Here is a 23,559-nt window from a genome sequence, read left to right as displayed (position 1 = left end):
TTATTTTTTTTTTGCGCTAAAGTGGGTAGATTATACCTGATGAGTACAGATGCACCTAGTAAAGTCAGAAAACAAAGTTGTGATTTTTTACTTCCTAACTTTAGTGACATGTACATGCAATAGTAACATGGTGGTGGGGACCAAGTGTCGGTCATGCACTTCCCACACCAAGGGATCCCTCTTAGCTTCTTGGCGTTGGCCAAATCATGGTGTGCCGCCTTGACCGAATGTAGATAGCGCCAGCCAAAGGGAAATTCGGCACTTTGCTCCTCCAAACTCCAAGTATGCTCGGCTATGGATGGAGTCTTGCACTCCTCTTCGGAATCTAAAGCTTTGTTGGCCAATGAAGACAACTCATATGAGAATGCAGAGGCATCAAAGGCAACTTTGATTCAAAGTGAAAAGGAAATACAATATTCTAAGGAGGGATTGATGGTTCCCTGCCTTAGCCAATTCCAAGGGGGGTTGATGTACCCTGCCTTGGCCCAAGTCCCTTAGGACCGAAATTAGGCAATATGCCTACCCAAGCCTAATGGCCGAATGCACTTTACAAGTGGCTAACTAAACAATGTCCAAAAGTCCCTCCCCCCACTCAATTCGGATCTATTTGTAGACTCCCTACATTGGCATGCATTGGCTTCCTTTTGGCTGGCTGTTGGTATGTTGTGGCAACTCCTTTGGAACTTCCATTGCAGAGTTTGCTGTCTTAGTTCGGTTGCCATTTGGTTGCTGCCTTTGGTTTGGCTGCTTGCTTGTCTTGGCGGTGGTTGCTGGCAGTTTCTTGCTGTTGTTGGCATTGGCCTGCAGTTGTGGCTGTCGGTGGTTTCTTGCTGTTGGTCAAGCTCTGGCTACTGCAGAGACCTTGGGTTGGTTGGATTTGGCTGTTGGCACTCTTCTGTGCTTGCCTCTGCAGATGGCTGATCTTGCTGTTATGGCCCGGCGCACTGGTTCTGCCCGTGCCGCGCGCGGTTTGGTGGGCGGTGCGTTGGCATGGGCAAGCCAGGCGCCGCTCTTGCTTTCCCGTGCCTGACCTCTTGGTATGTGGCTTGATCCTTTGGTTGCTTGGTCGCTGACGGCCTGGCCGCTGGGCGCCTGGGCGCTGGCCGCCTGGCCGCTAGGCGCCTGGTCGCTGGGCGTCTGGTCGCTGGGCGATTGCTGCTTGTTGGCTCCCGCGCGCGCATGGACTCGGCTGGTTGGTGGTTGGCGCGCTCGAGCGGTTGCCTTCCGTTGTGCGCGGCATGCGCGTGCGCTGGCCTTGAGCGCCACAGGCCCGCGCGTGCCGACGGTTGCCATCCGTTGCTTCTGGCGCGCGCGCGCATTGGTCTGGGGCGCCAAGGGCCTGCACGCGCCGGCAGTTGCCGTCCGTTGCTCCTGGCTTGTGCGCGCGCTGGCCTTGGGTGCCATGGGCCCACGCGCACGGCCGATCTTTGGCGCGCGTCGGCGGTTGCCGCCCGTTGGTTGCCCCTTGCCCGCGCGTCTGCTGTGCTTTGGCGCGCGTTGGGCGTTGCCATCCGTTGGCTACCTTTGGCCTGCGCGTGCCTTGGCTTGTGCTGGGCTTGCCTTGGCCGCGCTTGTGCCTGTCCGGTTATCGGTTGCCTGTGGATGCGCGCGCGCATTGGTTTGGACCGAAGGCATCCAAACCTTGCACGCGGCTGGAAAATTGGCTTGGCCATTCGGTTTGCCTTGCGCTTGGTTCCTGTGGCCCGATGCTTGTCCCGGTTGCAGTGGCGCCCCAACCGAAGGTCTGCAGCCTTGGGCGCGCCTCTGCTGTGCCCTGTCGGTGTTGCCAATGGCTCAGCCTTTGCCTGCCAAGGCTGGCCGAACCTCGGTTGTGCCCCAAGGAATGATAGAAGGCCACTAGGCGGACATGAGCCTTGCTCTTGCTCCGCCTTGGCCTTCATGATTTGGTTGATTTGGTGAGGTGAAATAGGGGGAACCTCACCACATGGCTACAGCTAATTAGGCCTCTAGATTGTTATGATGTGATGGACGAAGGCAACAAGCAAAATCATCTCTGTAAGCTTGCCAAGAGCATCAGGAGGGGGAACGTCTGTTGGTGATAAAATTAGCACACTATTGTTTAAGGTCCCCTGCTTTGAAGACGATAAAATGAAAGCAACGGCTGATTTATATTTTTTGTGAAATTTTCTTCTTCTCGTTAATTAGAGGAATCGGCAAAAGTCAAACAGATGTCATGTGGTAGCTGCTTTAAATGCTTTGTTTTTCCTGCAGGATGGAACTCTAAAACCTTATTCCCAGCATATGCGCTATGGTGATCAGCTGCAACCAGCAGAGATGAGATAAATTATATGTGTCACAAGGATGATCATATGTATCTGTCATGTGTTCTATGGCTTTAATCATCGAAGGGACAGCAGCTAGTGGGCATGACAGAGCTCTGTTCTCTTATCCATCTACCTTCGTTTTCTATCGTTCCTCCACTTCTGTTCTCTTTCCAGCGGTGCCGTGCTGACAGGCTGACAGGCTCTATTGGATGGTGGGAAGGAGTGGCTAGAAATTTCATTTTGGGATATCGAGTCGAGTTTGGATCCTGTGGTGCGTGTTTTGTGCCGTAGAGCACTCGGTAGCCGCCACGTGAGCTATTTGTCTCGATGATTGATGATGTGGCGGTGGCTGAGCGCAGTAGAATTTTCTTCGGTGCAAGCACGCACCGCAGTGGATCCCGTTGGAGTCAATGCCGTGGACACGATGCCTTGGAGTCAATGCCTTTGCTCCCATTTCATATTAGATTCCTGCATCGATGCCCGACCCTGATCACCGGTAGCTCTCTTCCTTTGCTCCCAGTCCCAACTAGTCTAGGAAGAAGATGGCGATGATATTGGAGGCCTTCGTCTCCAGTTTTGCTGAACTACCGGTCGAGTCGGCGAAGAAAGAGGTTGACATGCTCTTGGGTGTGCCTGGCGAGATCAAAAAGCTCCAGAACAAGCTGCGTAAGATCAGCAAGCTGCTTGCCGATGCCGAGAGGAGGAGGATCGATGATGAGGCCGTGGATGACTGGCTCGAGGAGCTCAAGGATTTCATGTACGATGCCGATGACATCCTTGACCTCGGTCGCATCGAGGCCGACAAGTGTTGTGAAGGTTCTTCCTCCACTTCTTCGGAATGCTTCCCCATTCCCCTTCTCTCTTGCTTCCCCTTTCCCCTTCTCTCTTGCATCAGAAAGCCTCTAGTTGCTCATGAAATTGGCAAGAAAATTAGAGAACTCAATCTGAAGCTTGAGAACATCTCGAGATTGAGATCTGAATTCAATCTTGAACGCACTTCCCATGACAAGCAGCAAGTGACATCTCAAATTAGTCGCATGACATCTCCTGTAGGTGACTGTGATATTGTAGGATCTGAAATTGAAGAGCACACTCAGAGCTTGGTTGATTTGCTAATTAAGGATGACGGACGGAGAAACATTCTTGTTTTCGCAGTTGTGGGTGCGGGGGGAATCGGAAAGACCACACTTGCTCAAAGGATATATAATGACCAGAGGATTCAGGAGGAGTTCTCAGTGAAGAAGTGGGTATGTGTATCGCAAAAGTTTGATGAGATAAATTTGCTGAAAGATATCTACGACGGAGATAAGAATGATCTTGCCCAGGATCAGAGTAAGTCCTCGCTTGAGCCCAAAGTCAAAGGCAGTCTTAGGGGTAAGAAGTTGTTTCTTGTTCTTGATGACGTTTGGACTGCAAAGGTTTGGTGTGACTTGTTGCATAACACGCTAAATAGTTGTGTTGCTGGCAGTAGGATCCTTGTTACTATAAGAAATGAACAGATCGCGATGCAGATGTTGGCAGTGAACATCCATCAGGTTAAAAAATTATCTTTAGAGGATAGTTGGTTATTGCTTTGCAAGAAGGTGTTCCTAACAGGAGATGAGGTCGAGATCCAGCATCTCAAGTACATAGGGATGGAGATTGTTAAGAAATGTGATGGCCTTCCTCTAGCCATTAAAGCGATTGCAGGGGTGCTATGCACGAAGGAGAAGACCAGGAGAGCTTGGAATAGAGTTCTTGAAAGCACTGCATGGTCCACATCCGGGTTTCCTGAGGAGGTTAAGGGAGCATTATATTTGAGTTATGAAGACCTACCAAGCTATTTGAAGCAATGCTTTATATACTACTCATTGTTTCCTGAAGATGATAGAATCCTTAAGAAGGATATTACTGCATTTTGGATTGCTGAGGGATTTGTCAAAGCTGAGGGTAGTTCGACTATGGAAGAGACAGCAGAAGAGTACTACGGAGAGTTGATCATGCGAAATCTTCTGCAGCCATGTTATTTTAACGATCAAATGGCATGCCAGATGCATGACCTCCTGCACTGTCTTGCTCGGTATCTGGCACGAGATGAGAGCTCAGTTGTTAGGAAGGTGCATGAAGTAGGCAGCAGTAACGGGCCAATGAAGCTGCGCCGTGTATATATAAGAGACCATGAAATAACGGAAATCTTTGATGTGTTAGTGAAACAGGACTCACTGAGGACTCTAATATGGAGAGAGACCCGCTTGTCTGAGACTCAGATGGATGTTGTTTTTAATAAAATTTCTCATTTAAGAGTGTTGGATATCTCTTGGTCGAAAATTCAAAGACTGTCAGATTCTTTGGGTAACCTCGTACACCTGAGGTACCTAAATATCTCACAGTCCCAGATAAGCGTGATACCGGAAAGCATAGGGAATCTCAGAAATTTACGATACTTGGATATCTCATGGTCCCAGATAAGCGTGATACCGGAAAGCATAGGGAATCTCACAAATTTATGGTTCTTGAACATGCGGATGTGTTCGTCCCTTTCTCGCCTTCCCAACAGTATTGTAAATTTACACAACCTTAGGAGCCTCGATCTTCCTGAGACGGATGTGGTTGGGATGCCGGCAGGGCTAGGAAGGCTTCAAAATCTTCAACTACTGCGTGGATTTATGCTGCAGAGCAATCGGAGAGAGGGATGCTGCACGATGGAAGAATTCAGATCTCTCTCGTGTCTCACGGATCTATCAATCGATAAGTTGGAGTGCATATCCAGCATCTCCGAGGCAAAAGCAGCCGAAATTGGGAACAAATCCAAGCTTAGGTCACTCTCGCTAAGTTGCACGCGAGACCTTCAACCCACTGAGGAGGAGATGAGGAGAATCGAGGAGGTGGTTGAAGAGCTCCACCCTCCACCTTGCCTGGAACGACTAAGCATCAGGGGTTACTTCGGCCGTGAGTTCCGCAAGTGGATGGCAGAGACATCTTCATTAACATCAATTCTTTTTTCAAATTTGAGGCACCTGGAGCTAATTAACTGCAATTACTGTGAGCGGCTTCCACCTTGCGGGCTGCTGCCTCATCTAGAACGTCTTGACGTTAGGGGTGCTGCATCAGTCATAGATGTTGGATCTGAATTTTTGGTCGGCGGCAGAGCAGCACTAGATTCTTCCAAGTATGCATTTCCCAAGCTAGAGACACTACAGTTCTCACATATGCGTAATTGGCAGGAATGGTATTGGGATAAAGGAACACAAGCAATGCCATGTCTAAAGGACCTGCACCTTTTGCTCTGCCCCAAGTTGATGTCTCTTCCCAAGGGTCTCCTGCTCCACGCAACCTCCCTCACAACATTGACGATCTGTGATGCGAACAGACTAACGACAATTGATAACATCCGTTCGCTCAAAGAATTGAATATAACGGCCAATCCTAACCTGGAGAAAGTTTCAGACCTCCCTATGCTCACAACTCTCGATGTTGTGTACTGCCCAAAATTGCAAGCGGTGGAGAATCTTCAATCCTTGAAAATGATACATCTGATCGATTACGACATGAAATCTCTCCCGTCATACTTACTGAAAGGAGTACATACAACTCATCTGGAGGACCTGGAGATCCACTGCAATATGGGATTGATGAGAAAAATTTGCCGAAAGGCCAACCCAGAGTGGCAAATAATCCAAGGCATCCAGCAGGTGCATGTATACTCACAGAATAGATCGGTGCATGTTGTCTATAACAAGTCCCCCTACAGTTTCACTACAAATTTTGAATAACACCACCGCCAGCAGCAGCGGCAGTTCTGATATGCCCTCAAGTAGCAGCGGCACTGCTCTCTAATCTGTGCCTCCTCTGCACTCCCTTTCAACCATGGTTTCTGTTCTTTCCAGGTATACAGCTTTGCTTAACCTGTCTTCAATTTATCGCTCTTTTCTTTCTTTCCTTTCGAGATGGGATATATTCATCAATCCTAGCAGCAGCTTATGAGATCTTTACATTGCAATAGCATCCTGCTGAGCCCTTTATTTCCTTGTTACATGTTTTAAAGTTTATTTTGATTGATTCTAATAAGGGGAAAAGTTTGCTACAATTATTTTTCCGAGGAAAAATTTGATAGAATCGTTAAACAGAGCATCTAAATGATCCGGAAGAATAGGGACTCTAAGCTTCTTTTTAGCCAATGAACTTAGCAATTGGATCCTTAATTTTCTTTAGCTACCGATGACAACATCTATTCTTGTGGATTTGGTTTCTAATGGCAAGCGGCAAGTGGAAACTGAAAATTATTATCAACATCGGAGAAGCTAACTTTATTCTTGCGAATTTGTTGTTTCAGCTAAAATGTTTCATTTTAATAATTGCCGTGTATGGTTGACATTTGTGCTCCACATCTTAACTTCGCAGCATTTACCACAATTCCTGTTGGATTTACTTGCAATATGCACCTTTGTTTCAGATATAACGAATACATGATTTCATGCGATCCACTTATCTATGTATATATCTCTTGCCCAGTGGTGCAGAACCTTAGAAGAACAATGGTCGTTTATGTTGCTATCTACAAGTCCAGAGTAATACAGAACTATCGCTTATTGTGCCATTTTGATGCTTAATCCTGAAGCTTGCATATATGACCTTGTTTCTTTGCCAGTGACTCTAAGCTTCTTTTTAGACAATGAACTTAGTGATTGGATCTTTAATTTTCTTTAGCTACTGATGACAACATCTATTCTTGTGGATTTGGTTTCTAATGACAACCTCTCTCTCTCTCCTGCTCTCCTCTCTCTTCTTTTTTTTTCTCATTTTATATGCTACGTAATTGACAATTCAGATGTACAAACAGCATTATTTTTCATGTAATGTAAGAGCTCATGGAACTTACGGTAATTGGACCAATGAATTTATTATGATTTCTTCTTTTTAAATGTTACAGCTACTGGGGCGTTCCCTTTTTTGTCTTGGGCTTCTGCTTAGGTATGGTGACAATCAGTGTCTTCATGTTGTTAAGAGTCCCCCATTGCTGAATAAATATCTGCTTATGGAGGATTTTGGCTTTAAGTTCCGGGCTGTACAGGTGATTATTTTTCCCCCATATTTTATTTGTAAAGTTGTATTTCCAGTTTCAAATATTTAATTTATAATGCATTATGTTTTGTAGGTATTAGATTATATATTGATTGCTAGGCCTGAGTGCATGTTGGAAAAGGATATTGGGAAAAAAGTAGAAAGCTCACTATCTTCTTGTGCTGATTCTCGACTAAAGGTACTTGTATTGTTTTCTAGTTACATATGTCTTTATCTGTGATGCAATTCTAATGTCTTGTTGACTAGATGCAAGCATTACAGAACCTGTATGAATCTTCTGGATGCGGAAAGCCAGCTGGGTGTGGACTCTATCAATAAGATGCAAGTAAATATCCAGAAGATGCTACAAACAGAGTGCCTGAGGCTGCTGGTGCAGGTCACACTAACATCTGTGGGGGAATTGTTCAATTTTATTGGAACAGTATTTTGGAAAGATGCTTGGATGTGAGGAACAAGTTCGTCCGTCAGCTCGTAAGGCAAGATCTTATCTTCCTGACTCTTCTACTCTTCTTGTTATTTCTTTCCATGTAAGAAATCTATGTATGTTTGTGCCCCGCTCATAGATTGTCCTTTTCCAATGCTTTTTTTACATTTGATATTTTAATTCTATTTTGTGCAGATTGTGGAAATTGTACTACATCAATGTTTGGTTCATCCAATTACGTGTGTTCCATATCTTGTAGCACTTTGAACCTGATCCACTGGAGGTGGATTCAAAGTTGGCCCATCAGTGCTCATGAACATGAATGAAAAGTACATGGCAATCAAATTAAATTAGCCATATTGTCTATATAATTTTTTCCCCAAAACAGAATTAGCATATATGGAGTAATAACGGCATCTTTGCAGATATCCTTCTTTCTTTGAAAGCCGTTTGGGAGATGGCCTCCAGATGTCATATAAGTTTGTCCAATCCATTGTAAGCAACCAGACTACAGTATCATAACACATGAGAGGAAAATCTGATGGAAGTCACATAGCATTCATCAGGACAGGAATATCTCAAATATACAGGCTTATTTGAGGTAATCGTGTTTCAAGGAACAAATTTATGCACTCAATTATAATATCCCGCCCAAAATGGACTGATTGGATTTTGGGTAGATTGGGCCGAAGCCGGCAAGCCCCACCGGCTTTAGCCCATGGTTGAAATGAGACCGAGACAGGGGATCTCGATCACGATACACCGGTATTCTTCCTTGGGGTAACGGAGGCGTTATGAGAGCGGAGACGCCGCAGATCTCGCACAACCGCCACCAGCATCGCGGCGGTGAGCGAGCCACGATCACCACCACGTTTCCATTTCTCCCTTCTTCTCGAAGAGGGCTATAAAAAGCCCACAGATCACTTATAGAGGGACTCCATCGCTCTCTCCTCCTTCGGTGCAAAGGAACTGGACCGGGAGCGACGCCATTGGAGTAGGAGGTCTCGAGTAGCCGGAGGAAGCGACCGAACTACCGGAAGAGGCTTCTCGCCTCCTCCTCGGAGCTAGGTAAACCCTTAACCTCTCTCTCCCTTCATAAATTACACCCTGTTAAGCTTAGATCTAGTCAAGCTATGAGAAAATAATAATAATAATAATAATAAATAAATAATAAAAACAAAGAAAGAGAGATGAAGAGGGGGAGGTCGGGCCGCGGCCGCCGTAGGCGCAGCCGGCGTCCCGGCCTCAGGTCGGCCGTCTTCCGAGCCCCGATAAGGGGTTGTCCCTTGCTCTAATCATGGGAGAAGAAGGGAAGGGAGAAGAGAGGGAAAAGGAGAAGAGAAGAACAAAAGGAAGAAAAGAAGGGAAGAAGAAGGAGGAGGAGGGAAAAGCCACTTAGCGGTGGATCCTTGACTGCGGTGCCGCCGGCCTTGGGGTCGGCCCCTCCCGAGAACTCCATCGCCCTCCCTTGATTGCGAGAGAAGATGGGGAAGGGAAAGCTCCGGGAAGGAGATGAAAAGAAGAGAAGAAGAATAAGGGAGAAGAGAAGAGGAGGAGAAGAAAAAGAAAGAACAGAGAAGGAGAAGAAGTTTCGGGAAGGAAAAAAAAAAAGAAGAGAAGAAAAGAAAAAGAAGAAGAGAAGGAAAAGAAACAGGGGAGAAAAGAAACAGAAAAGAAATAGAAAAGAAAAAGAAAGAAAAAAAAAAAGAAAAAAATCCTAATAGATCTGGCCTAACGAGTCGGATCTGGGTTCGGATCCGAAACCAGTTAAGCCCAATAAAACGAAGTGGGTTTAGCCAAATTTGACTAAACTCGAACCCAATTAGACTAGGCTAAGTCTGGGCGAGTCCAAACTGTAAATTGGGTCAAATCCGAACCAAATTAAGCCGAAATTGATTTGAGTCCGAACCCAATTAAACTGGGTTAGTTCCAGCAGACCCAATTGAATATTAATCAGGCCCAATTCAAGTCCAATTCAACTAATTTGAGACCAAATTGGCCTCGGGCTAATCCTGACTCGAGCCTAATCCTTTAATTAAAAGCCCAATTGACATACGTGAACCCAATTTGGTTCTAAATCGAGCCCAAGGGCTCCAAATGAGGTAAATTGGACTTGAGATCCAAGCAAGTAAATTCATGTTATGATAAATTAGAAAATTATGAAATAAATAGTGTGGAGTGATTGATTAAAACCCTATTTGATTTTGATGAGCTCAAAGCATTTGAGTATATTTCTTGTTTACTAATGAATTCAATTAAGTGTTTTCAGTAAAAATCTTCTCTAAGTGTCTCTAGACTTGGTTCATAGTATTTTGGATAAGTTAAGAAGTCAGCTTGAACCAAAGTCTGAGACTCGAGTCGACTCCAGAGTATCACGAGTCGACTCCAAGCGTATCAAGTTCACTGGCACGGGCTCGAGTCGACTCCGGATCGGTACGAGTCGACTCCGACTGAGAACAGACAGACGAACAGAAAGCTTCAATTCAAAATCTGTCAGCGAGTCGACTTCCGAAGTGCGCGAGTCGACTCCAATGTTTACCGAGTCGACTCCGGAGAAGTATGAGTCGACTCCAAGGAGTCACAGGCAGAAAAGTCAGAGAGCAGTTTTCGGGTCTGAGATTCGAGTCGACTCCAGTGGAACGCGAGTCGACTCCGATGGTTGGCAAGTCGACTCCAAAGAAAGTGAGAGTCGACTCTCAGAGGAACACAAGGAAAAAGACAGAAAGCATTTTTCGGACTCTGAGATTCGAGTCGACTCCTGCAATACGCGAGTCGACTCCGAGACTCCGCGACCACAAAGAAGACAGAAGACCAAGTTACTGCCTCTGAGATTCGAATCGACTCCCAGACAGCTAGAGTCGACTCCAAGGCAGCTTCACATCAAAAAGGCAGAAGACCAAGTTTCGGAAACTGAGAGCCGAGTCGACTCCGAGGAAGTTCGAGTCGACTCCAAGACTGGACGAGCCAAAAAGACAGAAGATAGGGAGTTCGGGCTCTGAGCGCCGAGTCGACTCCCAGGATTGACGAGTCGACTCGAGTGGACCAAATTCAAAAATAAATCCACGGATTCCATGGGATGAGCCGACTCCGAGAAAGCCAAGTCAGCTCCAGAAGTTGGCGAGTCGACTCTGGGTCAAGACGAGTCGACTCCCAGTCGCGAAGGCAACTTTAATTCAAATCTGGAACAGTTGCCGAGTCGACTCCGGAAAAGTATGAGTCGACTCCCGCTACAAACGAGTCGACTCCTGATCGCGCGAGTCGACTCCAACCCACCAACGGACACATTGTCAGGCTGTGCAGAGTGTGCAGAACGGGCAGAAAAAGGTGTCTAACGGCTAGTTTCCGTGGGGGTTGGTTTAAATAGCCACAGAAGACTGTAGCAAAGTAGAGAACAACCATTCCACTCCAAGTATTCAAGCATTCAATCTCTGCAACCTGTTCTTCAACGAAAAAAGAGGGAAGAGCTGCATTAACTGCATCCACCTACATCTTCCCAGCAATTAAAGAATCCTCCTCCTGCATTCAAGTCGACTACACATTCAAGAGGAGACCCGAAGTTTAAGAAGCCATTCCTCTTCTCCAACTTAAAAGCGTTTGAGGGCTTCTAAACTCTTTTCAGATTATATTGTTTTCCATCTGCTTTTGAGAAGCTTAGTTTTCTGTTTGTCTATTTTATTTACAACTTGTATCTGCTTGGTTCAATCGGGGGATTGAATCAAGGGTATTGAGGTTGGTTGGTGAGCCGAGTGTAAAACCAACGTGTGTAAGGGTTCGATTGTGATCCCGGAAAAACAATCGGGGTGGTTCTAGTCGGTGAGCCTGGGAAAACCGACCGAGTTCGTTGTGAGCTCGTAAAACAACAAGTTTGGTTGTGAGCTTGAAAAACAACTGGCTGTAATCCAAGGGGGTTATAGTGAATTTCCAAGTGAGACTTGGGGAGTGGACGTAGGAGCAAGGGTTAGCTCCGAACCACTATAAAACTTGGTGTTTGTGATTGATTATCTCTCTTCTTCTTCCTCTCATATCACTCACAGCACATAGCAATTAATTAAACAACTTGCAATAGTTTTAATTAGTCATTCACAATGTTTTAAATAGCTAAATTATTTTAAAACCCAATTCACCCCCCCTCTTGGGTTGTCTATCTGGGCAACAAATGGTATCAGAGCCTAAACTCTTCCACCCAAGAGTAAAAGATCGAAATGACAACTCCATTTGGATCTTCTCACATTGAGGGTCAGTCCACCCAAAGACCCCCATTCTTTAATGGATCCGACTACTCATATTGGAAGGCTAGGATGAGAATATTCATCCAAGCCCAAGACTATGAGATGTGGACCATTATAGTAAATGGCCCATACATCCCATCCATATATGTAGAAGGTGTCACGGTACCCAAACTAGAAAATGATTGGGATGAACATGACATGAGAAAGGCACAACTAAATTCTAAAGCTATGAATGTGCTTTATTGTGCCTTAGATAGAAATGAATTCAATAGGGTCTCAACTTGCAATTCTGCAAAAGAGATTTGGGACAGACTTGAAGTGACCCATGAGGGCACGAATCAAGTCAAAGAATCCAAAATAAATATTTTGGTTCATAAATATGAACTATTTAAAATGGATTCTAATGAAACAATCACATGCATGTTCACTAGGTTTACTGATATTGTCAATGGCCTAAAAAGCCTTGGCAAGAACTATACTAACAGTGAGCTTGTCAGGAAAATCCTTCGGTGTCTACTAAGGTCATGGGAAGCTAAAGTGACGGCAATCCAAGAAGCCAAGGACTTGAACAAGTTACCACTTGAGGAGCTTCTTGGATCCCTAATGACGCACGAGCTAACCATGAAACAACACAACGAGGAAGAGTCCTCCCATAAGAAAAAGGTAATAGCTCTAAAATCTACTTCATCTAACAAGGACTTATCTTGCAGTAGCAGCAGTGAAGAAGAAGAACATGAGGAAGATGATGGTGAGGCACTTCTTGTGCGCAAATTCAGAAAATTCATCAACCACAAGAAGTCCTATCATCAAAGGAGAGGCCCCTCAAATTCCTACCGCAAGGACAAAGGTAAGGAAAGGGAAAATGAGGGGATTGGGTGTTACGAATGCAAGAAGTCGGGTCACATAAGAGCTGAGTGCCCTTTACTGAAGAAGAGGAGCAAGTACAAGAAGAAGAAGGCTCTTGTCACGACACTATCCGACTCGGACTCATCATCCTCTTCATCGGATGAGGAACAAGAGGAAAAGGTCAATTTCTGCTTCATGGCCAATGGAAATGAGGTAACGCTCGAATCGCCTTTAGATTTTACTTTTGATGAGCTTTATGATGCTTTTAATGAACTAATGATTGAATATAAGGCTATAAATGTTAAAAACAGAGAATTAAAAGTAACTAACCAAACTTATATCCGTAAGTATGATTCATTAGTTAAGGATAAGGATTTAATCACCAAAGAAAATATAGACCTTAAGACAAGCAACCAACTTTTAACTCAAAAGACTAATACCTTAACTAAGGATAATGAAAAACTAACTAAGGAACTTTCAGAACTTAAAAACCATAAACAAATATTAAACAAGGATCTCACAAAAGAACTAAATGATCTAAAGGCAGAAAATCAAACATTAACCAAAGAACTTAACAAATACAAACCTTTGGTTGAAAAATTTACATGTAGTTCTGAAAAGTTAAATATGATACTCAATAGTCAACGAGCAGTATTTAATAAAGCGGGTTTAGGGTATAAACCAAAAAATAAACAAAAACTTCTTAGTAACTTCTTTGTTAAAGCTGGGGAAAGTAAAACTAAGAAAATAACCTGCTTTTGTTGTGGAACTATAGGTCATAAAGCAAATGTGTGTAATTTAGGAAAGGTAAAACAAAAAAGGAAAATTAAAAGGGTATGGGTTCCAAAAGGAACCAACATGACTAACCATGAAGGACCCAAGAAAACTTGGGTACCTAAAATTATATAATCTGCTTGTGTAGGAGTGTCTTGCAGCCAAGGTCAACAAAAACTGCTGGTATTTGGATAGTGGCTGCTCAAGGCACATGACGGGTGACAAGGATCAATTTTTTCACCCTTGAAGCTAAGAAGGGAGGTGCTGTGACTTTTGGAGACAACAACCAAGGTCACATCATTGGTATTGGTAAAGTTCAAATCACCCCTTCTACTTTTATTGATAATGTTAGATATGTTGATGGTCTAAAGCATAACTTATTAAGCATTAGTCAACTATGTGATAAAGGGTATGATGTTATGTTTAAACCATCACTATGCATTATAACAAACCCTAATGACAATAGTTTAGTTTTTAAAGGAATTAGACGTGGAAATGTATATGTTGTAGACCTTGAAGATCTTGCAAAACATAACCAATGTTTAGTTGTTAATGAAACTAAAGATAATGATGCTAGTTGGTTATGGCACCGCAAGTTAGGTCATGCAAGCATGGACACAATAACTAAACTAGTTAAAAGAGATTCCGTGATAGGTTTGCCAAAATTAAAATTTGAAAAGAACAAAATATGTGAAGCATGTCAATTTGGCAAACAATCTAGGAACTCATTTAAATCCATAAATGTGTCTCTACCTCTAGGCCTCTAGAATTATTACACATGGACCTATTCGGACCAACTAGAACAACAAGCCTAGGTGGAAATAGATATGGTCTAGTTATTGTAGATGATTATTCTAGGTACACATGGGTCATGTTCCTAGCACATAAGGATCAAGCATTTTCTGTTTTTAAGAAATTCCATAAAGAAGTAACCAATGCTAGAGATACCTCTGTAATAGCTATTAGAAGTGACCATGGTACCGAATTCGAAAATCTGTCATTTGATGAGTTTTGTAGTAAAAAGGGGATAACCCATAATTTTTCTGCACCTAGGACACCACAACAAAATGGAGTTGTGGAGAGGAAAAATAGAACTCTAGAGAAAATGGCTAGAACTATGTTATGTGAAAGTAACCTCCCTAAGTACTTTTGGGGAGAAGCCATTAATACCTCTTGTCATATATTAAATAGAGTTCTATTGAGACCCATCATAAAGAAAACACCTTATGAACTTTGGAAAAACAGAAAACCAAAAGTCAATTACTTTCATGTTTTTGGATGTAGGTGTTTTGTTCATAATAATGGAAAAGATAATCTAGGTAAATTTGACTCTAAATCTGATGAGGGAATATTCTTAGGTTACTCTACAACTAGTAAAGCCTATAGAGTCTTTAATAAAAGAACGTTAGTTATAGAAGAATCTATACATGTTGTATTTGATGACTCTAGTGATTTTTCCTCTAGTAAGAAAGTTAATTTTGATGATGATGTTGAAATTCTTGAAGAAAAGATAGATGAAATGGCATTACAAGATGATAATCAAAAGTTGAGTGAAGGAGCATCATCAAGCCAAGAGGCTATTGTGGATCATGGGCTAACTAAAGCTTGGAGGTATGCTCACGGGCATCCTAAGGAACTAATTCTAGATGATCCATCTCAACCGGTTAGGACTAGAGCATCCCTTAGAAATTTAAATAACCATCTAGCTTTTGTCTCACACTTTGAGCCCAAACATAGAGAAGAAGCCGAAAATGATGTAAATTGGATAAATGCAATGTAAGAAGAATTAAACCAATTTACTAGAAATAAGGTATGGAATCTAGTAGAGAGACCTTCTGAATATCCAATTATAGGTACTAAATGGATTTATAAAAATAAACTTGATGAAAATGGAATTGTTATAAGGAATAAGGCTAGACTAGTAGCAAAGGGTTATAATCAAGAAGAAGGTATAGATTTTGATGAAACCTTTGCTCCAGTAGCTAGACTTGAGGCCATTAGATTATTATTAGCGTATGCATGCTCTAAGGACTTCAAACTATTTCAAATGGATGTAAAAAGTATATTTTTAAATGGGTATATTAATGAGGAGGTATATGTAGAACAACCTCCTAGTTTTGAAAATCATCAATACCCTAATCATGTATATAAACTGAACAAAGCACTTTATGGTTTAAAACAAGCACCTAGAGCATGGTATGAGAGGCTTAGCAAATTTCTATTAGAACATAAATTCTCTAGGGAAAATGTAGATACAACACTGTTTCTGAAAAAGCAAAACAAAGATATGTTATTAGTACAGATTTATGTTGATGATATCATTTTCGGTGCTACTAACAATCGCCTCTGCGAAGAATTTGCTGATTTAATGCAGAGTGAATTTGAGATGAGCATGATGGGAGAGCTGAACTACTTCCTCGGGCTTCAAATCAAACAGTCTGAAGGAGGCATCTTCATCAATCAAGCCAAATATATCAAGGAGATGCTCAAGAAGTTTGATATGGAGGGAAACAAATCAATCAGCACCCCCATGAGCTCATCATGCAAATTAGACCAAGATGAATCAGGTAAATCTGTAGATCAGAAACTGTATAAAGGTATGATAGGATCCTTATTGTATCTTACTGCAAGTAGACCTGATATTATGTTTAGCGTTTGCATGTGTGCTAGATATCAGGCTAATCCTAAAGAATCACATCTAGTTGCAGTTAAGAGAATTTTTAAATACTTAATAGGAACTAAGAATATAGGATTATGGTACTCTAAAGAATCTAGCCTAAACTTAATAGGATACACAGATTCAGACTTCGCTGGATGTAAGCTTGATAGAAAAAGTACCAGCGGGTCTTGTCAATTTCTAGGAGAAAACCTTATCTCATGGTTTAGCAAGAAACAAAACTCGGTTGCATTGTCTACTGCTGAAGCTGAATATGTTGCAGCCGGGAGTTGTTGTGCTCAAATCTTGTGGATTAAACAACAACTAGAAGATTATGGCATTAAACAAGATAAAATTCTCATTAATTGTGATAATACAAGTGCCATTAATCTAACTAAAAATCCAATTCAGCATTCAAGAACTAAACACATTGAGATAAGACATCACTTCATAAGAGATCATGTATTGAATGGTGATGTGACACTCCAATTTGTTTGTACTGATGATCAATTAGCAGATATTTTTACAAAACCCCTAAGTGAAGAGAGGTTTAGTGTGCTTAGGAGGGGATTAGGAATGATTGATCCATCCTAGTGGTAGTTTCCACTAGATTCATTGATTTTGATGATTAGATTGTGGTTAAAATAGAGTTTCTTTTCACTGATCATCAAATCAGATCATACTTTAGTGTTTTTCCCTCATTTGGCACGAATGTAGCATGATTTTTAGGTGCGTGCCAAAGTTAGAGACGACTCGAGTAAGTTTCAGAGTCGGCTCCTGAGGGAGAGTCGACTCGCGCATTTGCGGGAGTCGACTCGCAGAGATGGCAGCTGAGGGGGAGTCGACTCACATATAGTCGGGAGTCGACTCGAGGTCTACAGGCGCATAAGGAGAGTCGACTCGCGCATATTCTGGAGTCGACTCGAGGTCGAGTCGACTCGCGACTCAGTGGAGTCGACTCGCAGTCGGGATCCGACTTTTTAACCCTAACTTTGTCGTTTCGAAAACACTTCTTTCTCAAGCCGCCACTGTTCACAAGCCCTAGAGCCGACTCCTAGGTCGTCCCCAAGGCTTTTTCCGTCGACCCTTCACCGTCCCCTAGGGTTTTCCTCCCTTTCTAGGTCGTCCCCGGTCGTCCCCAAGACTTTCCCGTCGGTTCTTCACCGTTCATTAGGTTTTCCTCCCATTTTAGGTCATTATGCCGCGTAAGACCGTAGTCCGGAAGAGGTCCCGACCCGAGGCCGGTCCCGAGCGGCGCTCCAAGCTCGGCACGATCCCGCGAGGCCACAACCTCCGGCTCGTTCCCCGCCTAGGGCGGTTCCCGCGAGGCCATTAACCGGGAAGGCCGTCACCACCGGGAGATATGTCGACTTCGACTATCTCTCCCGGGAAGGGTTCACTATAGGTGATAGACTCAGAGCCCAGGGCTTAGAGTACTTCCTCACCTTAGATCTCCCCACATATCCAGGGCTCATTAGAGAGTTCTACGGTACCGTCCATCGGGGAGATGGGGGTATTGAGGGCACAGTAGCCGGTGTCCCTCTGTTCGTTACGGAGGATCTTATTGCCCACATCCTCCACCTTCCACTAGTAGGGGTGGCTCCCACACACCCTGAGGACAGGGTTGAGGCCCTTACGGCCGTTCTAGGGCATCCATCCCAGTCACCCATAGACGAGGTATCCGCTAGCTCACTACCGATTGAGATGTGGATCCTCTTGAGTATATTGTCTAGGTCCATCTTCCCTAAGACCGGGAGATTTGACTTTGTATCTGAGAGAGACCTAGCTCTCATGTTCTATATGCTTCATGACACCCCAATCAACTTCCCCAAACTCATATATCGATACATGTGTGAGCCACTAGACAGACCTAGGCTCACCCTACCCTACGGCATGGTCTTCACATTATTATTTAGGGAGTACGAGATTCCTATCCCTGAGGGGGAACCCTTTTGCGCATTGCGATGGACTGATCGCACGCGTGCAGGGACCCTACACAGGATGGGGTTTCGGAAGAGAGAGGGGATTTGGGTTAGGAAGTCATCCATCACCACACAGACCACCAGACCTTCTCCCAGTCCTGAGCCCGATTCTGACTTTCCTGACGTACCAGACTTTCCACCCACTTCTGCTCCTACCACTTCCGCCGGACCCTCCTCCTCGGCTCCACCACCCATGGAGGTCCGCATTGATCCTGAGCAGCTCCGGGAGCTGCGGCAGGAGATAGTCCGAGATCTGAGGAATGAGTTGCTTCGGAAGCTCCGAGGTTCGATGCCTACTCCCTCTCCTGCGCCCACATCTTCCGCGTTGGTTCCTTCCCTGACAGCCGTGACTGACATGACGGCTGAGGTGCGGCAAGAGATATACAACATGAGGACCTTGATGCAGGCCCAGTTTCATAGCATGGGTGAGGTCACGAGCACCACTCGACAGATGCGGGATGACATCGGCCGTGACATGTCCACCACTACCGCGGGGGCCGAGCGCTTGTCGAATGTGCTCATCGACAAGCTGGACGGACTGTAGAAGTCGGTGCTCGAGCTGGATACGACACAGAGCAGGGCCATCCAGGCCATCATTCGCCAGCTCGAGAACGTCACCAATGCGGTCCAATCACTCGTGGAGCGCATGCCTCGAGGAGACACATCCTCGAGAGGAGGAGCCACATCCTCGAGAGGAGGAGATACATCCTCGAGAGGAGGAGCTACATCCTCGAGGAGACCATAGCTACTTTTTGTGTTTTGTTTTGACATGTATTGTTTTGCTTTACTTATTGTATTCTAAAATGTACTTACATACAAATTAATACAATGAGTAGCCGCATTTTTCTTCAATACTGTGCTTTTTGATCTATGTTTGATTGTGTGTTCTGATTACCTCCTTTTTGATATGATGACAAAAAGGGGGAGAAATATGTATAAAATATGTAAAAGGGGGAGAAATATGCATAAAATATGTAAAAGGAATCAATGGAAATCAATAAAAAGATAAACTCTTAAAACACACAAATTTGTTCTAAGTGGATTCGGTACCTCGAGGCTCATTATCTCTCTTTTGGGGCTCCTAATGGAGTAATCTCCAGAATCTATTCAAGGGATATTCGGAGATTAGCTGAATCCTACTCAAGAACAAATTGACAGATTTTCCCTCTAAAAACCAAAATTTCAGTTCAAAAACTTCAAAGCATTAAAAGGAAATTCAAAGAATCAAAACAAAGTAGAATGCATATGTTGAGGGGGAGAATTTGAAATTTTAACAAAGCTAAATCATTAAAGATATATAAGCCAAACAATTGATTGCATAATATGAAGGCTTATATAATTCCAAATGAAAGGGGGAGCTTTAACTCCGAAATTTACTGTTTCACTCCTTTCAAGCTTGGATAAATTGAATTACCAGACATTTGAATTCATTTATGGATTTTATTTCATTGTTTATTGTGCAATTCACTTTACATATACTCAATGTTTTGTCATCATCAAAAAGGGGGAGATTGTGGAGTGATTGATTAAAATCCTATTTGATTTTGATGAGCTCAAAGCATTTGAGTATATTTCTTGTTTACTAATGAATTCAATTAAGTGTTTTCAGTGAAAATCTTCTCTAAGTGTCTCTAGACTTGGTTCATAGTATTTTGGATAAGTTAAGAAGTCAGCTTGAACCAAAGTCTGAGACTCGAGTCGACTCCAGAGTATCACGAGTCGACTCCAAGCGTATCAAGTTCACTGGCACGGGCTCGAGTCGACTCCGGATCGGTACGAGTCGACTCCGACTGAGAACAGACAGACGAACAGAAAGCTTCAATTCAAAACCTGTCAGCGAGTCGACTCCCGAAGTGCGCGAGTCGACTCCAATGTTTATCGAGTCGACTCCGGAGAAGTATGAGTCGACTCCAAGGAGTCACAGGCAGAAAAGTCAGAGAGCAGTTTTCGGGTCTGAGATTCGAGTCGACTCCAGTGGAACGCGAGTCGACTCCGATGGTTGGCAAGTCGACTCCAAAGAAAGTGAGAGTCGACTCTCAGAGGAACACAAGGAAAAAGACAGAAAGCATTTTTCGGACTCTGAGATTCGAGTCGACTCCCGCAATACGCGAGTCGACTCCGAGACTCCGCGACCACAAAGAAGACAGAAGACCAAGTTACTGCCTCTGATATTCGAGTCGACTCCCAGACAGCTAGAGTCGACTCCAAGGCAGCTTCACATCAAAAAGGCAGAAGACCAAGTTTCGGAAACTGAGAGCCGAGTCGACTCCGAGGAAGTTCGAGTCGACTCCAAGACTGGACGAGCCAAAAAGACAGAAGATAGGGAGTTCGGGCTCTGAGCGCCGAGTCGACTCCCAGGATTGACGAGTCGACTCGAGTGGACCAAATTCAAAAATAAATCCACGGACTCCATGGGATGAGCCGACTCCGAGAAAGCCAAGTCAGCTCCAGAAGTTGGCGAGTCGACTCTGGGTCAAGACGAGTCGACTCCCAGTCGCGAAGGCAACTTTAATTCAAATCTGGAACAGTTGCCGAGTCGACTCCGGAAAAGTATGAGTCGACTCCCGCTACAGACGAGTCGACTCCTGATCGCGCGAGTCGACTCCAACCCACCAACGGACACATTGTCAGGCTGTGCAGAGTGTGCAGAACGGGCAGAAAAAGGTGTCTAACGGCTAGTTTCCGTGGGGGTTGGTTTAAATAGCCACAGAAGACTGTAGCAAAGTAGAGAACAACCATTCCACTCCAAGTATTCAAGCATTCAATCTCTGCAACCTGTTCTTCAACGAAAAAAGAGGGAAGAGCTGCATTAACTGCATCCACCTACATCTTCCCAGCAATTAAAGAATCCTCCTCCTGCATTCAAGTCGACTACACATTCAAGAGGAGACCCGAAGTTTAAGAAGCCATTCCTCTTCTCCAACTTAAAAGCGTTTGAGGGCTTCTAAACTCTTTTCAGATTATATTGTTTTCCATCTGCTTTTGAGAAGCTTAGTTTTCTGTTTGTCTATTTTATTTACAACTTGTATCTGCTTGGTTCAATCGGGGGATTGAATCAAGGGTATTGAGGTTGGTTGGTGAGCCGAGTGTAAAACCAACGTGTGTAAGGGTTCGATTGTGATCCCGGGAAAACAATCGGGGTGGTTCTAGTCGGTGAGCCTGGCCGACCGAGTTCGTTGTGAGCTCGTAAAACAACAAGTTTGGTTGTGAGCTTGGAAAACAACCGGCTGTAATCCAAGGGGGTTATAGTGAATTCCCAAGTGAGACTTGGGAAGTGGACGTAGGAGCAAGGGTTAGCTCCGAACCACTATAAAACTTGGTGTTTGTGATTGATTGTCTCTCTTCTTCTTCCTCTCATATCACTCACAGCACATAGCAATTAATTAAACAACTTCCAATAGTTTTAATTAGTCATTCACAACGTTTTAAATAGCTAAATTATTTTAAAACCCAATTCACCCCCCTCTTGGGTTGTCTATCTGGGCAACAAATAGGGATTAATGTGACCCTTATGTGATTAATTTAGGTGATCAAGGATTTGTCGCCCGGACGTAAGAAATTGGAAAGCAAATTGCGGTAAGTAACCCTGGCACCATCTTATTGATTTCTAATTTACTGTTTAATTGTAAGTATGAAATTATGAAATTGTATTTGATATGATATATATTCTCAAAATTAGGATCAAGTATATGATTGCATATGATTCATGAATTTGATTAAAGAGCATCCTTCATGAATATTTAATATTGTATGAGTTATGAAATTATGATTATGTTAGACTGCATGAAAAATGATATTTGAGGCATGTTTATGCATTTTAAATTATATGATGCCATTTATCATTTTCCAACCTATTTATGATGATTATGATTTATGAAAGAAAAAGAATAATGATTTATAAACTCTCAGATTACTATGTACGGCCCTCGCCAGCGGGTTATAATAGCTCGGCAGACGGCCCTCGCTAGCGGGTTATAATAGCTCAGCATACGGCCCTCGCTAGCGGGTTATAGTAGCTTGGTGTAGACCCTGCCAACGGAAAATAATTGTTGGTAAAGATTATGGCCCTCGTCAGCGGGTTATAGTAGCTCGGCATACGGCCCTCGCCAGCGGGTTATAATTGCTTGGCTTAGACCCTGCCAACGGGGAATAATAGTTGGTAAAGATTATGGCCTTGTCACGGGTAATAATAGTGACCATAGCTGCACTATTATCTGAGAGCACGAATTTCAAAGCATGAATTATGATAAGTATGGATTTCAAAGCATGAATTATGACAAGTACGGATTTCAAAGCATGAATAATGGTAAGAATTTTATATGATGCATATTCATATTTTTGAACTTTCATTGATAGAACATGCATTACTTTATGACCTGATTTGTGTATATCATCTATAAAATGCTTTATTTTGCCATAGCTGTTAGCTTCTTAAACACTGCATTGGCATAATTATGCTTGATCCAATAAGATAGTACTTGGTTACTTACTGAGCTGTGTAGCTCATATCTTTTTATCTTCTTTTTCTACAGAGGAATAAGACTACTAGGAGCAGGGAACTTGGTGTTATTCAGGGTTGGGGTAACTGAAAATGTTATGTAATAATCAAATTTTAGAAGCTCTGTACTGTTCCAACTTCATGAATAATGTTATGACATTAATAAATGAAACTATTTATTTTTATTATGAAATTTTAAGTGGCTTCGTGTTATTATGTGTATAAGATTGCAATAGCACGGCCGTGTCATGATCCGGATTTGGGGCATGACATTTAGTGGTATCAGAGCAATAGGTTTAATAAAAAGTAAAAAAAAAAGTTTTAGCAAGGGAAATGGGTAGTTAAGTCTTGTTCAATTAAATTCGGCATATTCAAAATAAAGAAAATTAGTTAACTGAATTATACTAATATTTTTGATAGGTGAAAATGAGAAACAGAGAGAATGAAGTCTTGGCAAATATTACAGCTAGGAGAAAAGAAGCAAGAGGGAGAGGAGTTGCCAGGCAGCCAACCGAGCAAACTCCTAACCCAGCTGCCACCCAGGCCGATTTTGCCGGAGCAAGTCAGGTGATGACTCAGCTCCTTCAAATGCAGCAGCAAATGCAGCAACAGATGCAGCAGCAGATGCAACAGCAGATGCAGATGCAGTAGCAAGTGCAGGCCACTGTCCGACTTGCACAGTCCATTGAGTCCTACTATGAGCGATTCCGTAGGCTCAACCCACCTATGTTTGATGGTGGAGCTGACCCTCTGGTTGCTGAGACCTGGATTCGGGAGGTAGAGAAGATGTTCAAAGCCTTGCAA

General features: G+C 43.5%; 1 protein-coding gene across 3 annotated transcripts; it reads left to right on the top strand.

Moving 5' to 3' along the window:
• The first annotated feature begins 2,708 nt into the window (after positions 1–2,708).
• On the top strand, positions 2,709–22,562 carry LOC103698195 (putative disease resistance protein RGA3). 3 transcript variants are annotated; one of them, XM_089930513.1, is made up of 7 exons: positions 2,709–6,151; positions 7,195–7,335; positions 7,420–7,524; positions 7,593–7,822; positions 7,966–8,099; positions 8,196–8,838; positions 21,784–22,562. In XM_089930513.1, exon 1 carries the CDS (start codon positions 2,828–2,830, stop codon positions 6,035–6,037), a length of 3,210 nt encoding a protein of 1,069 aa, XP_089786639.1. In that variant the 5' UTR covers positions 2,709–2,827; the 3' UTR covers positions 6,038–6,151; positions 7,195–7,335; positions 7,420–7,524; positions 7,593–7,822; positions 7,966–8,099; positions 8,196–8,838; positions 21,784–22,562. The 3 variants fall into 3 exon arrangements, with proteins under 3 accessions (XP_089786639.1, XP_089786638.1, XP_089786640.1); XM_089930512.1 differs by lacking the exon at positions 21,784–22,562 and having other exon boundaries at positions 8,196–15,882; XM_089930514.1 differs by lacking the exon at positions 21,784–22,562 and having other exon boundaries at positions 7,608–7,822; positions 7,966–8,196.
• The last annotated feature ends 997 nt before the right edge of the window (positions 22,563–23,559 follow it).

This window comes from Phoenix dactylifera, chromosome 1, assembly GCF_051530095.1.
Source record: "Phoenix dactylifera cultivar Ajwa chromosome 1, Ajwa_hap1_PhDact_Kaust_v1.1, whole genome shotgun sequence".
NCBI lineage: Eukaryota > Viridiplantae > Streptophyta > Magnoliopsida > Arecales > Arecaceae > Phoenix > Phoenix dactylifera.
Note: the sequence above shows the minus strand (reverse complement) of the source record. Positions and strands in the feature narration are given on the sequence as shown.